This window comes from Nothoprocta perdicaria, unplaced genomic scaffold, assembly GCF_003342845.1.
Source record: "Nothoprocta perdicaria isolate Ctin4 unplaced genomic scaffold, notPer1 scaffold_412, whole genome shotgun sequence".
Lineage (NCBI taxonomy): Eukaryota > Metazoa > Chordata > Aves > Tinamiformes > Tinamidae > Nothoprocta > Nothoprocta perdicaria.
The window spans coordinates 3,129-17,782 of record NW_020455658.1 but is presented as its reverse complement, the minus strand read 5'-3'; the positions used below and the strand labels follow the sequence as shown (position 1 = coordinate 17,782).

At 37.7% G+C, this 14,654-nt stretch overlaps 1 protein-coding gene and 1 long non-coding RNA gene across 2 annotated transcripts in view; both read right to left on the bottom strand.

The window, feature by feature from the left end:
- Nucleotides 1-1,602: 1,602 nt before the first annotated feature.
- CENPW (centromere protein W) lies at nucleotides 1,603-9,679 on the bottom strand. Its single transcript, XM_026045853.1, has 3 exons — nucleotides 9,580-9,679; nucleotides 4,572-4,685; nucleotides 1,603-2,547 (listed from the first exon to the last, which is right to left on the bottom strand). The coding sequence occupies exons 1-3, from the start codon at nucleotides 9,667-9,669 to the stop codon at nucleotides 2,521-2,523; spliced, it is 231 nt and encodes a 76-aa protein (XP_025901638.1). The 5' UTR covers nucleotides 9,670-9,679; the 3' UTR covers nucleotides 1,603-2,520.
- A 992-nt stretch (nucleotides 9,680-10,671) lies between these two features.
- The window catches only part of LOC112952902, a 6,301-nt gene continuing 2,318 nt past the window's right edge, over nucleotides 10,672-14,654 (bottom strand). The window contains exons 2-3 of the long non-coding RNA XR_003250486.1: nucleotides 13,481-13,674; nucleotides 10,672-11,362 (exon numbers count right to left, since the gene is read on the bottom strand). This is a non-coding gene — a long non-coding RNA (uncharacterized LOC112952902). The remainder of the gene's footprint in view (nucleotides 11,363-13,480; nucleotides 13,675-14,654) is intronic.

Here is a 14,654-nt window from a genome sequence, read left to right as displayed (position 1 = left end):
AACCTACCTTTGCAGCCAAAAATATTCAACAAGACATCTGAAGGCCTACATTTGTTAAGGTTCAGAAAAGTAGACCAGTAGAAACGTATTTATATGTCAGCACAGCTCTTCCCTCAACAAGCCTTCCTTTTTTTCCTTCTCACAGCAGAGAATCAACATAAAGACTAAATCCCCCAAATACATACAACTAAAATCAAACTTCATCAAGCCTTCTCTTCAAAGATGTAGTTCACGAAGACATGTCCTAAAACTTCATAGTTTAATGTTTTGTCATTAGCCATCTATTTTTAAAGTCACCGGTGGAGAGAGAAAAAAAAGAAAAGATTTTAAAAAGGAAATATTCTTCAAGGAAATATTACAAATGAACACCTTTATGGCTATTTAGACAACATAAAGGCATGCTGAAAGATCTGCCAAATGTTAACATAATTAATTCTGTAGTGTGATGTACAAAAATAGARTATTGTATTTCTGAATGCAAAATTGCTTGAATAGTTTTAATTTTCAGTAAATTTTTATTTAAAATTTAAGAGATAAAGCATGCTTCTTTCTCTGGTTTTCTCAATACTTGCTCTCTTCAGATATTTTCAAATGTTCAGAGTATTGGTAGACTAGTGAGAGTACTTTTTCCTCCTCCAACTTCTTACAGTATATAGCACTCTCCTATTACAGTCCCTTTCCCACTAAAAGAAAAAGGGGGGAAAAAAAGCYTTAAATCTGTGCTAAAAACACTATCCAAAAGAAAAAATGAAGAGCTAAGTCTTAACACCAGCTACCCAAGTCTTACCTCCTTTTCTCAGTGATAGCTGTTCATCCACCTGCTACTATCACCACACCATGAAAATTCCACTAAGCTCTAAGATGATCTTGGTCCTACGCACTTTAAAAAATTGAAGTGTAAGTCAGACTGCTCAAACATTTGTCCAACGAGGAAAGGTATACATAACTCTTAAAATATTTCAGGAAAAGAATTATAGTTCAAAAGAAGGAAATTCTGGTGTTGGAGCAGGGGGAGAAAGTCTGGGAGGAGTGATACTTGGGAGAGGGGGAAGAAGAAGGAAATGGGATAGAGAAAAAAAAATACCTAGACAGCTACCTCTTATTCTTGAGACTGCACTCCTGTCCAAACAGCCTCTACCTATCTGGATTCAAGTATTAGGTACATTCTCAGCTTGGTGGAATTCAAGCAAGATAAGAAAAAGCACAGTACGGAACCTAGTCAATCTTTCATAGCTGAATATTGGACCAAGCCCTCTGCCTTAAGGAAAGCCAGAAGAGACAAATTTTCTTTTTGTATGCTGCAAAAGCATGGAACTTCTCAGGTTGCGGAGTATTTTAAGTACATGAGCATGATATCAAGTTCAGGTTCGAAGTTCCAGCATTGCTTCAATTTCCTTAGACTTGAAAAATATTCAGGAAATGCAATTATTTTTGGTCTTTTTTTAAAAACGCATACTCAGTAAGGTGTTAAACAAAATTAAACTACTCGGCATGTGATGTTTTACATTTTTTTATTTTTAAGAATAGTTCACTTTGGCATGAAGTACCCGCTACCATATATTCCACAAAATAATGTTATCAGCTCAAACAGCAAGACTCAACTGTATCTTTATTAAATAAACTATTGCTAAATGTTTTAAAATMTCTTAAATATATCAAATTAGGAAGAGAATACAATTTCAGTTACAGGTGTTTTTAATCTAATGTACATTTCAACACTTCTACAGCTTAGAACGACACTTAAAAGAGAAGGAAGCAGTTCAGCTTGCATGCCGACTTGTCTTGTACAGTATCTGAGGATCCAACTTCAAAAAATCAGCATTTTTTTTTWAAATAATGTGTTATCTGTCCACACCAGTTGAATTAAGACCACCAAGTCATCTCACATACCACGTCAAGCAGTAGGGCAGTGTAATGGTTCAGAGCTCGGTTTAAAAATACAGAATATGTATCCACCCTCCAAAACATGGACATTTTAACTTAATATTTGTAAATCCATTTGAAAAGTAAGACACAGATAAAGAAACCAAGACATTTAATACACTAGCTTCTACAGCACTTAATTTGAAATTCAACACTTTGTTTAGCTGATAAATCTGTTCTGAACAGCCCAACCCATAATGGAATAAGTGAAACCTGCATCTTTATTACTATTTTTCTTAAAATGCTTCAAACTTATGTCAGTAAATAAAAAAATGAAATATGGTACTTCAGTGAGCATGACAAAGGTATTCCTTCATTTTATTGTAAGAAATAAGGTATATCAGAATATTTAAATGAATTATTACTTATGATCCTTATTAGAGACATTTTTAATTATATAGGAAATGTTTAAGAACATTTGTTTGCTATTATTTGTTTAAGTAACAGCAGGATACTCAGAAGGTAGGTCATGAGAAACATCAGTAAAAGCAAATACCTCCACAAGTGCAAAAGCTGGCTAACAGGATCTCAAGTTAGTAAGTCGACATACATATACAAAAAAAAAAAAAAAGATTTGAAATCCCATTGTTCCATTTTTTAGCCTCTGCTTTTCTTTAAAACAACCTGAAAAAAAAAAAAATGTTATCACTGTTTATACATATACAGTTCAGGCATCAGTAAAAGTTACTTAACAAAGTGGTGCCACTCAGACCAAAGGCTCATGCAGTTGAACAATCTGTCTCACGTTGATAAATGGTAAGTGTCAAGGAAAAGGTTACAAATTCAACAAAAGCATAGAAATATATTAGAAAATATTTAACAACTGAATACTCAAACTTTATTTAGCAAAATTATTAGGTTTTCTAAATGAGTGTTGAAAGTAGCAATAGCTCTGTCAAGCTCTCAGCAGATTCCTTAAAACTCTTATCCCCTCAGACGGAGACTAAAGAAAAAGCTAAGAGGTGCAATTGTTCAGCTACTATGCTCAATTTTTGTTTGCAATTTCTTATTGTAATGCCTTATTTCTAAATCAAGAGTGCCCAGACCCTTGGAAGAACATATTTTGGTTTGGAGTTTAAGTCAAAAAGTGAACTTCAAAGTCCAAGTGGGACCGTTTAAGTGTTAACTTTATTAAAATATGGGCAGTTTTTCATTTCTTCTCATCTTAAAAAGAAATAAATGGAACAAAAAATGTTCAAATAATATTAAGTTTGAAATTAAAGAGAAGTTACAAATGTATAAGATTCCAACTGCAACATTAACTTGGCTATCCTACACATCCTGTATATATTTCTGATACTTTCTATTACTATAGTAACAAACTAAACATTTTGGAAAAAAAAAAAAGGGGGGGGAAAAAAAAAGGACCAAAGATGAACAGAAGTCATCAGACCCAAACACTCAGTTTTATTATTGCATGATCCTGCTTGTGTAAGGCAGGTGGAATATATGATCTCCAAAGGTCCTTCCAACCTCATTCATGTTTTGATCAGGAACACTTCTGYTTCCCATTTGCCCAGCACTACTAAGATGGTTGAACAGACAACTAAACAAATTAGAGAGACTTGTTTCCCTATAAAACCTAAGTAAAACAGCCTAACAGAGTGAAATGAACTGCAGAACAGAGTCAGATTTTAGTCATACTTTGACACTACTAATTCATTGTAGAGAAAGAAGGTCAATTTGCCCCCTTCTTTTTTCACTTTTTTCATATACACACAAAGCTCTTATCAGGTACAATAAAGCAGACAGTTCCTCCTCTACAGATGCTCAAAGAGTATTTCTTGTTACGCTGAGCTAGCTATAGCACAATTCATAATTTAACTCTCCCTAACTCTACTTGCAGAACACAGTATCACAAGAACCACCTGTTTATTTCAGYAGTATCCTCACAACGTGGCAAGAATCCACTTAAAATCCATTTCAGAGTAAGCAAGCATGAATTTAATGTGCAAACAGGATACTCCAATCTCTTTGAGCTACTCTCGGCATTCTCAATAAAGTTTCATTTCTGCTACAGCAGTTCAGATAATATGCAGCTCACAAACTGAAGTTTCCTTGATACAACATCATCTAAAATAAATACCCTCTGACTTTGGAACTTGTTCCTGCCAGGTCTCCCAGAGCCTACGCTTCTCTCTCCCTATCCTAATGCCAAGACATTGAATGGCAGCAAAAGCAGATCTAGTTTTGACAGTTGCAGCTTTTCACAGACAGATTTGAATTCTTTCTACCCATTTGAATCAGGCACCAGCTCACATTGATTGTGAAAGCAGCAGGAAGCTATAGGACCTGAAACAATCCTACAGTACAGTACGGCACACCTAGAGCCACGCTGACGTGGCGCATGGCCTTCACTCCATGAATGCTTGTTGGAAGACTACTAGTACTCTTACATTATAATTTAAATAGAGGGGAAAAAAAAAAAAAAAAAGGACTATAGCGAACAGGGCAGAAAGTATTCCACTTGATATCTTGGTGACAGAATTATTACAGTCTTGTATCTAATAATATTAATTTGTTGCAGTTTTGGGGATTATGTTATATTATATTAGGGAACACTATCACAGAAAATCTTTGTTCACCCAGTCTTGATGCATGGTTCATTAAAGAGGAAAAGAATAATAATATTAAAAATGCTTTATTACCTTTGCTGCAGCTATAGTGTGCTCAGGTTTGATTATTTTACTTTTGTTTTCAAAAGCATTTGTCCTGGCTTCTTCTGCTAGTCGATGGAGAAACAGTAAGAAGTTCAAATGCACCTTTAAAAGGAAAATCAAAAACAATTCAAACTCCTCATACATAGTTTGCTTCAGTGAAATAAACACTGTTTGTTAAAGGTTGGCTACTGAGAAAGAGGATTTGCATATTAGGCTGCTTCCATTTTCCTAGAATGCATTATCGGGCAAAAAAATACCACTCAGTTCAAGTCTTAATAAATTCAGATATATGTATTACWGAAGACTGTTACAAATATAGTTAAATTCTGTGAAGTTCTGGAAGCGCCTTAAACAGAAAAGCAGATCACAGATGTCATCTAACAGAATTAAAATCTGATTTAGATTAGTAAGCTTTTTTCATTTTTTTTTTTTTTTTTTATAAAATGAATGCAAACATCAAATGGAAAATGAGAAGGACCCTTTTTGCTTACCAGTACTAGTACAGTCTGCTTCCAGTGACTAAAATGGTCAGTCTTTAATGAACAAAAAATTCATTCTTGCTTTATCACCAAGTGGACCACAGACACATTCAACTGTTTCTGCCGTTTTCCAGGGAAAGAGGCATTAACAAATTAATTTCTCCAGCACAAGCACTTCTCCACTATTGGGGGGGGGGAGGATCCATTTTTTGCAAGTTCATTGCTAAACTCTTCACATGAAAATAACAGGGATGGCAGTATCTGTTCAAAGTGCTGCTAGCAGTGAAGTGACAAAAAAGTATCCCAGAAACTGACCCATTATGTATTAAAACTGCCACACAAAAGCATTCTTTTTTCATAAGAAATTTATAATCCAAATCTCTAGACCTCTTCTATTGTCCAACTTTAAAATGGGCAATTTCACCTCTTACAAATTAAATCCTCAAACAAGCTATTTTAGCTTKATGTACAAAATATTCTGTCCACTAGAAGTTCAAATATATTACTGAAATATATCYAATTTATTTTGTTTAGATGAATTAAGTGATAAACGTACTCAAAACATATTTGACCTGCAAAGTCTAAAAAGTTCTAACAAGCAAAGCTACAATGTAAAAATAATATAAAGCTACTTTGGTAATAGGGTCATAAGAAGAGGAATATTTAAGGAGGACCAGCATTTTTGTGTTCATATGACAGGCGACTGGATCTTTTAATCTGCTGAACTACACGAAGTATCGCAATAGAAACATTTATGTAATATCTGCCATCATTTGGGCATATCTACCACACAAAAAGCAGATGCTCTTGCAGACTTATTTAGCAAAAATATCAAGGTTATTTTTAACCTCTTCCTTAACTACTCATGCTGAAATTATCCAAAATAATCCAACAGTGAAACTAAAATGGCTTTCAAATCAGATTACTAGATATATCTAAACGGAAATTAGATTTCTTGAAACCTGTGGGAGGGAAGGGAGGCTTGACACATTTTAAAGTCCTCTCCCATGATACCTGAAGGCAAAAGTGTTAATCTTAAATTGTCTTTAAAAAACACATATTCTCTCAGGCTCACTGCACTTTTTTATTTTCAAAGTGAATTACCCAATGTTGAGACACTCCCCTTAAACTCATATTGATTTAAAAGAAACACTGTTACATAAGTAAAATCAGAATGTACTACAATAGAATACAATAAAATACTACAATAAAATAGAATAGAGGTTTATCTTGTCTATTTTTAATTAAGAAAATTAAGAAAGGCAGAAGATGAGAATACCGTAAATCTCACAGTTGTTGGCAAGTACTTAAGCAATACCACACTTGTTTAAAGTTATTGCTTTACCGTGGTTTAGATCATCCTCAGAGAAAAACTTAAAATAGTTGTACAACGGTGCTCGTATCCAAGAAAAGCAGCAGTTGGTTTAACAACATATGAGAAATTGATAGCACTCTTGCAAAATGATTTCTGCACACCTGTTCAGCAGGACTCCTTGAGTTATTTTGCTGTTATAACTTTAAAAACTCTGTTATCTCTGATTTATTTTGCCTACAGACTACAGCTATTTCATCAGGTTCCATTCCCATAACAAAAACAAAAAAAGGTCATCGATACAATACCTTACACTTTTTTACATGCAAACACAAACCTGTACTTTTAGCTTAAGATAAGCAGCAGAGTTCTTGCTTTTCTTTTATAATATCAAACTGGAACAATGTTTGTGCAGAGTTTTCTTCTCAGACCATTCTAGCAGGAAAAAATAAATTAAAAAAAAAAAAAAAAAAAAAAAAAAAATCAAAAAGCTTAAGAAAAAAGAATCATATAAGTCCTCGTGGCAAAAAAAGGAAAAAACTAATTTTAAAAAACTCAGGATAAATCTTCTAAAAACTCCACTAACCCCAAAGAAAACCCCCCCAAAAAAAAAAAAAAAAAGGCAAGACAAAATAAAAAGCTTGTAGAGAAAGTTTCACAAAATTTGTTAGCAATACTGTGCGTGGAGAAAGTTGGTGGTCAAAGTTTCAAAATTCAAAACCAGACTTAAGCAGAAGGTGAAAGGATTGGGGGGGAGGGAAAGACTCAGTTTAGATAGTTAAAAACCATTTGGTTTCTTACGGTTAGTTTTTCAGACTTGTTCATATCTGACAAAATAAGGATATAATAGGTTAGACCAAGGAATATCACCAAAGAGACAGGAAAAACAAAACAAACAATAAGCAAACAAACAAAAAAAGCAACAKGATAATGTAGTAAGGCAGGCAGGCAGACCTCCTCACTCGACTAAGTACAAACACAGTGGATTCAAAAGTAAGCATGAAGTGAACATTCAGGAAAACAGCCTTCAAAATGAAATAGCTGATTCTCATATTTTCCTGCAGAAGCCACAAGTAGTCTGCTCAAAATATATGTGGTTTAGTCTGGTTAAAACAGCTAGTATATAAAAAGTGTGCAATCTAATCACGCTTATAGGATTTGTAGCTAATAACGCGGGCGGAGATGCTAAGAATACTTTCAAAACTTGTTGCTTGGTGATCTACAACAGGACCTCTGGACTTAAATTGTGCATTTTATTTTTAATAATAATAAAAAAACTAGAAATTAATACAGATGGAGTTTTGTTTATTTTTTTTTTCAAAGAAATATAAATGATAACTGAAAGCCCTATGCACAATCAGTACCCAGGAACACTGATCCCCTTGCGGATACAAGGTTAAATAAAAATAAAATATAACTTCCTAACATCAAAGACCTTTTAATCTGTCGTCAAAAGAGTAAACCTAAGCTTCCATCACATCATTAAAATTAATCTATGCTGGTATGAGTATTTGCATAGCCATATTTTAAGGCAGGTCAGGTGGCTGTTGTTCATTAGTTTCACTCAATTCAGTGCAAGGATTGCCTCTGCAGCCTCCTGGTCCTAGTGCCAGCACCGGGGATAGACGAGGACCAAAGGCTAAGATTTGGTTGGACACCCCTCCTATCCCTTTCAGACAGCTGCGCCAATCTGAAGCTAAATTAACATGACTGTGGAAACACAGGTGAATTATTACTAATGGCTGACCAAAATAAAAAAAAAAAAATAATGATTCTGAAAGAATGATTAGTTTAATACTGCATTCCTAATGATCAGTTCAATGTTGCATTCCTTTAGCTATGTTTTGGTGGCTTTGCGGGCTCCTTAGCTTATAAAATATTTCACAGATAACAGCAGTAGTAGGATAAAATCATATTTCTATTAAATACTTATTACCAAAAATAGGTGCTGTTTCCATTCAAGAGTAAATGCTGCTATGTAACTATCACAGTCATCTATATTGTTTTATGCATATTTTGTTATTTAGCTTCACATATCTAAATGTAAACCTTTAAGATGCTGCTAGATGACACTTTTACACAAATGAAACCCAGAACTGAAGTCAGGAACATGCGAGTGAGCAGTATGCATCACTGCAGTGAGCATCATGTCCTCTCACTATCAGGTACACTTGAAAACAAAAAAGCTAGGCAAATCAAATCATTTAAATTTATATATTTTATATATACATATAATGTATCCTTTTCTTTAGTATGGCAGCTACCAACAAGTTCTCTTGAGGCCAGGTTCCCTTGTTCCAGTTGTGCATGTACTTTATTGACACACACCCTTCTTGTGACATAAATCTCTCACTGGAGGTGAGAAGGAATGCAAGGTGCCACAGGGCCCTGTTATCCTTACGTGCTGATGGCAAGTGATTTTAACCTATTAAGAGAATTCCAACACTTCAACCTCTTCTCTCCTTTAGTAACTAGGCTCTTCATTCCCTAGGTTCAGAGCAAGATTACTCAGAAGGACTTCTGGAGATATGTGATGATTCAAGATGCCTTAAGAGCTAACTCATTAATCACAGCTCAGATAACTGATACCTGTACTCTCTAAGCTCCACAGAGCAGCAACAAACACCTGCATTACAGCTGTGTAATCCAAATGCCTATTTCCGAGTGTGCCTACATGGAAATTCTTTGAAGAGCAGCGTGCACGTGTAGGATAACACAGTGTTTATGCCTGTCTCTGAATCCTCAAACTTGCTGTCAGAAGTAAAGCTACAATGCAGTGGAAGGAAGCAGAAAGTCGCAATGACTACTTGCAAATAGCATTTTATCAGGCTGAACAATCACCACATTCCCCAAAACTTTGCCTGCCCTCTGCCCACAGGCGGCTGCAGAAACACTCTTAGTAGTAACTTCATATCCCACGGTTCACGTCTCCCACAGGGATCCAGGATACACATTCCATCAGTGCACTTCCCTCCCGGGATAAGGCACGTGGGATCCCCTACCCCATCCAAGGGCATTCCGAGCAGGGGCAAACCACGGCTAAACGCACAGGGGCCCAGCGGCGAAGACTCCCGCGCCGCACGGGGCTCGTCGCGGGGCTGCAGGGCTCAGCGCGGGAGCTCCCCCAGCCCGGGCCCGGAGGAGGAAGAGGAGGAGGAAGGCAGGGRGGGAAGATGGGAGGCTCCGCGCCCGCCCCTCTCCTCACCAGCAGGTCGCTGTTAGCCGCCAGCCGCAACTGCGGCTTGTGCTTCTTTATTATTTTCCGCAAAGTGCTGCGGGGCGCCGTGCGCTTCATCTTCCTCCTGCTGCTGCCGCGGCCGTTGCCGCCAGGGAAGGGCCCCGCGGTGCCCGCTCAACGGCCGTTCGAAGGGGCCGCCGCGCGCAGGCGCGCTGCGSCGTGACGCACTTCCCAACGGCCGGGCCGCGGCGCCGCCCCGCCCTTGGCTCGCCGTTCYCGGGCGCGGAGCCGCCCGCGCCGGGGCTCGCTGCCTCGGGGCTAACGGGCGCCGCAGGCCCCCGTGGGCCGGCTACCCGCGCACGCAGCTGCGTGTCAAAACGTTTCCCCTCGTCAGGCTGAAGCTGTACTTGCTATAGCAGGGGGGTTTCCCCAACGTGAACTTACCGTGACTTTGGGACTAAAAGCGAACACGGTGGTGGGCCAACTGCTTTTGCCAAGGCTCCGAGCTCTGCTGCTGGGATGTCCCAAAGCAGAGGGAAGGCCCCACGGCTGGGATGGGGTTGCCGCAGCCCCAGGCCRCTGAAGGAAGCCAGGCCTGGCGTGCAAATTTTAAAGCGTGATGAGTTTATTGTAGAAATCAAGGGAATCAACTGCACAGCAAGGCTGTTGGGTCCCCCTTCCTCAGGCGGCCCCGTGGGGAGGTTGACACCAAACAGCCTCGCAGGCTGCAGGGCCAGGACCCCRGTCAGCACGTAAACCAATACTCAAAGGAGCCTAAAACCACAGGAACAAAGCAGAGCATTAGCAGAGCATGGATGTAATCATGCACGGAGACACAAGCACCTTCTAAAAATCACCCCCAAGTGCCACCCCTTCTCTCGCCGGGTCTGTCCCTGCGCTTCCACTTTGGCCGACCGACACGCAGGTTTCCCTGCCGAGGGGCCTCTGCAGCTTGGCACTCTCAGTGTGTTTGCGCTGTGTATACTTAGTTGGAGAAGGGGGGGGGGGGGGTCAGGATTTCCTACCGACGTATGGAGTTTTTCAGAACATTTATTACTTTGTTGTTGGTTGTTGTTTCCTTTGGCAGACAGACTGTTTGTAAATTTAAATGTTAAGTCAGGAAGATAAATATATTTGTTTTAATGCATTTAATATTGTCAGCCAGGAGTACGTATTTCCAATAAAGCAGCCAGATATGAATCAGTTGTATTAAAATGTGTTATTATGTCCATATGATTTGATGTTTTAGTTAATTTTGCAACATGCACAAAAGGTGGTCCAAATAGAAGTACAATATCTGACAGCAGGAGAGAGTAAGATTTTCCAGCTTTTCATACACTGCTGGGTATTTGAAAGAAAAAATAAAATCAACTCTGTTCTTTCAGCTTTGTTATTTGCCATTAATCATCAACAACCAACCATGCAGATCCCCCAAATCACCGTCTAAGCTACTCCTTTCTGTAAATGGGTAAGCACGAGAAAACAAAGCTAGCTTCTCTGCAGTTTCACCGTAACAATCACACGGTTACCGGCTCAGCAGCACCAGGGGAAGCTCGTACTTGTTTGCTGAACACGACTGTGACCCCCAGGAGATGCACGGGGTCACGCACATAACACTTGTCATCGACACGCACAGCTTTGTGGCGGGATCAACAGTAATTCCGCACGTCAACAGGTCTGCGTGCGCAGCTGGGAGAAATCCGTGGCTCTGCTGGAGCTGAGAACTGGGCCCTGCAGTCTCTTTGCAGTCTGAAGGAAACTGGTGTGCACAGGCATTTTACAGGCTTCATCTATTGCAAGAGCACTTCCACTATAGATATAAAATTATTAAAGCAAATGMAACATAYATATTTGCAACTGTGCAATAAACACCATAAAATGAGATGCTCGGTACATGCACAGTTTTGATTAAGTAATGAAATTTATTCTTAAATGTAGTACTGATACTTTTGAAAATACATCTTTTTTTTAATGGATTATTCTTTTTTAGTTATAGAACATTAAAATGCCGGCACAAACCTGGTTATGTACCAGGTTTTCATTTTCTTTATGTGCTGAAAAAACTGTGACAGATTTATTACTGCAAGGAATTGGAAGCAAAAAGATAAAATGTAGGAATGTTAACTTTTACGTTCTGATAGAGTAAGCAGTCATCAGCTTCAATAGCTAAAGATTCTTATATACTTTTAGTTTATTCTGTTCATCAGTAAATATTTCTGTAAATATATTTTGAGTAATTCTACTCAAAAGCAAAGGCTATTTTGCTGTACATTTATGCATTGCAAAGGATAAAAATGTCTTAAGACTCATTATATGATTAAACCTCAAAAATTATAATTGTTTTTTTTAAAAAAAGCAAACAGATTAATGATGGCACTGAATCCTATGCCTGCAGGCTCACATTATGTTTTGAACTTCAACATACAARTTTGAGTCTTTTTGATGGAATTGATCTTCTGTACTGTCTTCTGTGCTTCTGTTCTATCATGAAGTACAAYTTAGACAGCTAAGAAAATCATGCAAATAATTGCAATGAATTCTGAAAAAGTTGAGATCATTAATTTTACCATGTTCATGCAATTTCATACAAAAGAGATAATTCTGTGCAGTAAGGATATTTATGTTTTATCTATTCAAAAAGTGCAGCAATTTTGCATTCATTTCTACTAGCAGTAGATAGAATTTCAAGGATTTAAGGTGTTTCACTTTTTAACAATTGCAGTTTTTAAGCATGCATTAGTTCTCTTCATGAAGTGAATGTGTTTTGTGGCTTCAGCTACAGTTCAACATGTTCCCCCTTTTCCAGCAAGGATAAGCTGTGTTTTAGAAGTGCAATCCAGCTCCGATGCAGACTCTAGGAATGAGCTGTAGGGAAATTCAGCAATTTATATGTCACCCTCCAGGCCTGAATTCTTAAAGGAAACAAAATTTTGCTCCCCCCCCCCCCTTTCTGAATAAAGGCAGTTTTGGCAACATATTTTTGACGCTTTTGCTCCCTCATTATGCAAGTTTCCTWAAAACATCTCACTGTAATTCAGTGACCAAAAGGAGGCCTAGCTYGGGGCCATCCCTACTGAACTGAAAACAGTAAACATTTTCTGTTATTTCTATAGGGAAACAGATAAGTTTAAAGACTTATTATATCTACCGCTCTCATAAAGTATACATTGAAGTATAAATAATATTTGGAAATTAGTTTCCTTTATGACCAGAAACTTTTGCAAGACCATCTCAAATTGTTATTTCTTTTYCTCCCAACCTGCTTTTTATAACTAATAGCGTAATTATTTTGTTCAGGAATTTTGACATTATCTTTAGTCAGGATCTTCATCAGCTCTTCATCAATTCATTATTTTAGGGTCAGTCTTCTTAAAGCTAAAGAATTTCATTTTAAATGTGTAATAATTTTAAATTAATAACAACATTTTATAGATTCTTGCTAAGCCAAAGGTCCTTCAGTTCTTACGTGGTCAGATATCAACTGTTAAATATTTTCTGGTGCTAATCCAGTTTCAGTGGTTGATGAAAGATTGAGACATATCCTGGATGCGAATGCCAAAGCCTAAAAAATCTTTTGATGTTTTCTTCAGTGATGAAAAGATATCCCTAAAACAGAACATAGCAATCCAGCAAAAGTAAACTCTTCTGTAAGGTAGTTGATAGGCTTGATCTTACTGGTTGGAGGTATGCAAGCTGACTCTCCTGTAACCTCTGCTATGTTATAGAGATGATAATTCAGATATAGTTGAAATTGTAGGTGGAGACACAGAAAAATAAGAGAAAGTACAAGAGAGGAAATAGTACATTTTCCTTCCATGGAACTTAAAGCAGACTTCCTACTTGAAAAAGGACCTGGGAATGGCTGCTTTGGCAAGCAACTTTTCTCCCCTGTGTGATACATCCAAACAAGGATGTGTTTGGTATTTACCTTTTAATTTCTTGAAGTAGTAAGTCATCAGGATCAGATGTTTAAAACTGACTTTTTTTTTCTGCCATATTTCTTTGTTTTCAGGCCTGGTGGTGAACAGTGAAGAATAAAGCAACTCCTCCAAAAGTTAAACAATGTTACTGTGCATTTCAAATACAATTTGCTTCCATAAGAGGCAGTTTCCAATGGAATCTCTAAAAAAGAATAAACAGTACCAAACTGAGTCATTTTGGGTGTCCAAAATGTGACTGCGCGTGTGTTGCTCTGGTGATGACCTTTCTAGATTTTTTGGTAATCTGAATTCTGCCCCTATGTCTGCTCAGGCAGACCCCCCCCACACACACACACACTTTATACCAGACACATTTCCTCCACCAGATTTCAAAAAGAGCAGATCTTTTCATAATCAGTTTTTGTGTTTTCTAGGGCCAYGTACAGACTTCTGGCAGCTCTGGGAATAATTTAACTAGTCTAGACATACCTAGGAGAAGGGGGAAGGAAAAAAAAAACTTTATCTGAGAAACTTCCACGAATCTAAGCAACATTCTGAACAATACCTATTATCTCCTATTTAAAACAAAAAAAAAAATCAAACCCACTCTTTCAAGTACATGTCATGTATTTTAACAAGAGGAGGAAGGAGAGTGCAAAACTCAGTGATGCACACTACAATTTTACTTTACTGAAAACTACTTTAGCTAGTAGAACTGATTCTCAGCAGAGCATTCAAAGATTAATTTAGGGATACATACACTCATCTATATGTAAATAGCAATTTTTTAGTAGTACTTATTAGGAAGGGTAGATTAAAAGCATCGATCACAGCACAGCCTAAATTTGATGGTTTTTTCTTTGTTTTTCATATTGTAGCCTCATTCCAAGAGCACAAGTTCTCACAAGCCTTTATAGGACCATGTGATTCCCTACTGTCTGTTTCACAGTCAGAAAGAAACTCCTTGAAATCCTRAAGGCCAAGAACTCTGATTTCAAATTAGCAATTTTGCTATTGCAAAAAAAAAATAAAAATAAAAATTGCAAAATGCTCCCTCTTTGTTCATTTCCTTCAGGTAACATCGGTCAGACAGAGTGAAYAGTGACCAAAGGGTTATCTGTGCCACTGCCTCCCACCATTTTTCCAGCCTTGACTGCAGAGGAAAATTGGTTATCCAAATTT

Excerpts from the sequence above, each read along its gene's own strand:
- CENPW (XM_026045853.1), bottom strand. The coding sequence starts at position 9,669 with ATGAAGCGCACGGCGCCCCGCAGCACTTTGCGGAAAATAATAAAGAAG. Across the intron at positions 4,686-9,579 it reads CGGCTAACAGCGACCTGCTG|GTGCATTTGAACTTCTTACT; the intron begins GTGAGGAGAGGG and ends TTCCTTTTAAAG. Across the intron at positions 2,548-4,571 it reads ACACTATAGCTGCAGCAAAG|GTTGTTTTAAAGAAAAGCAG; the intron begins GTAATAAAGCAT and ends TTTTTTTTTCAG.